This window comes from Quercus lobata, chromosome 11 (assembly GCF_001633185.2).
Source record: "Quercus lobata isolate SW786 chromosome 11, ValleyOak3.0 Primary Assembly, whole genome shotgun sequence".
Lineage (NCBI taxonomy): Eukaryota > Viridiplantae > Streptophyta > Magnoliopsida > Fagales > Fagaceae > Quercus > Quercus lobata.
The window spans coordinates 48,104,757-48,106,387 of NC_044914.1; the positions used below are offsets into that span (position 1 = coordinate 48,104,757).

General features: G+C 49.0%; 1 protein-coding gene across 1 annotated transcript; it reads left to right on the forward strand.

Annotated features, from left to right (window-relative positions):
* LOC115967018 lies at positions 1-1,631 on the forward strand. Its single transcript, XM_031086129.1, has 2 exons — positions 1-132; positions 843-1,631. Exons 1-2 carry the CDS (start codon positions 1-3, stop codon positions 1,629-1,631), a joined length of 921 nt encoding a protein of 306 aa, XP_030941989.1.

The following is a 1,631-nucleotide window of genomic DNA, read 5'->3' on the forward strand; positions in this document are numbered from 1 at the left end:
ATGCACGGCGGGAGCATTCCCCACCTTGCTCCGATCCATCATTTGAGGAGTCGGATGGAACTAGTTATAGGCGAAGATCGAGAACTCCGCCAAGCGAGACTTTCTCCTATGAAGAGGAGCACCGCCATCGACGTAAGCGTAGAAGTCCAACTAGCAGGGGCTTGGAAAACGATGCCATGAACAAAGCCTTGAGTCAAATTTCCAAGTCGCCCTTTACGAGAAACATAGACGATGCTACTCATCCTTGGCGGTTCCATCAGCCTACGTTCTCTCTGTATGATGGCCATTCAGATCCGGTGGAACATGTAAGCTATTACAGCCAGAAGATGGCTATTTACTCCAGGAACGAGGCTTTGATGTGCAAAGTTTTTCCATCGAGCTTGGGTCCAACGGCGATGAGGTGGTTCAACGGCTTAAGGGCCAATTCTGTTAGATCCTTCAAAACACTGACTCGAGCTTTTGGTGCTCGCTTTATTACATGCAGCAGGACTCCACGGCATTTAGGATCCTTGCTGGCTTTGTCTATGCGAGAGGGCGAGACTCTCAAGAATTACTCGGATAGGTACTGGGAAATGTTTAACGAAATAGAGGGAAAGAACGATCCTATGGCTATAACCACTTTCAAAGCTGGTCTCCCAGCTGATCACGATTTGAGGAAATCTCTGACGGGTAAACCTGTCACTAGTGTGCGCCAACTGATGGATAGAATAGATAAGTACAGAAGGGTAGAAGAATATCAACTTCAGGGGAAAGGAAAGGCCAAGGTGATCCCTCAGGAGAGGAGGGATTTCAGGTCAGACCATTATAATAACAGCCGACCACGGAGGGATTTTGGTGGGCAGTCGGGTTCGGCGGACGCCCAAGTTGTTAATGCAGTATTCCGAGAGCCAGTGCAGCAGGTTTTTGAGAAGATAAAGAGCGAGCCATTCTTCAAATGGCCTAACAAGATGGCGGGAGAGCCTAGGAAACGCAACCCAAGTTTGTACTGCCATTATCATCAGGATCATGGGCACACGACGGATAACTGCAGGAATTTGTGGGACCACTTGAAACAGTTGGTCCGTGAAGGGAAATTAAAGCAACTCTTACATCACTCCAGTGGAAGGGCGAGCCAAGCAGGTTCAGTGGTGCGTGGGGACACTTCATCAAGGCTCCCCCTAGGTATGATTAACGTTATCTTTGCGGCCTCGGGAAGGACTAGATCTTGCCCCTCCAGAGTATTGTCGGTGTCCCGATCCCCAACCGAGGATCATTCCCGAGCATTGAAAAGGGCCAAGGTGCGTATCCCCCTGATTCTAGGCTTTTCAGTTGAGGATATGATTGGGACCATACAGCCCCATGAAGATGCTTTGGTGGTAACGCTGAGAATTGGCGGGTACGATGTCAGGAGAGTGATGGTTGATCAGGGTAGAGCTGTGGATGTGATGTATCCAGACTTGTACAAAGGGCTAGGTTTGAAGCCAGAGGACTTAACGACCTATAACTCTCCTCTAGTAAGTTTTGAGGGAAGGTTAGTCACTCCCAAAGGACTAATCAGGCTGCCCGTGCAGTCAGGTACGGATGTGGTGGAGGTGGACTTTATTGTCGTAGATGTTTTTTCTCCATACACGGCTATTATAGGTAGACCTTAG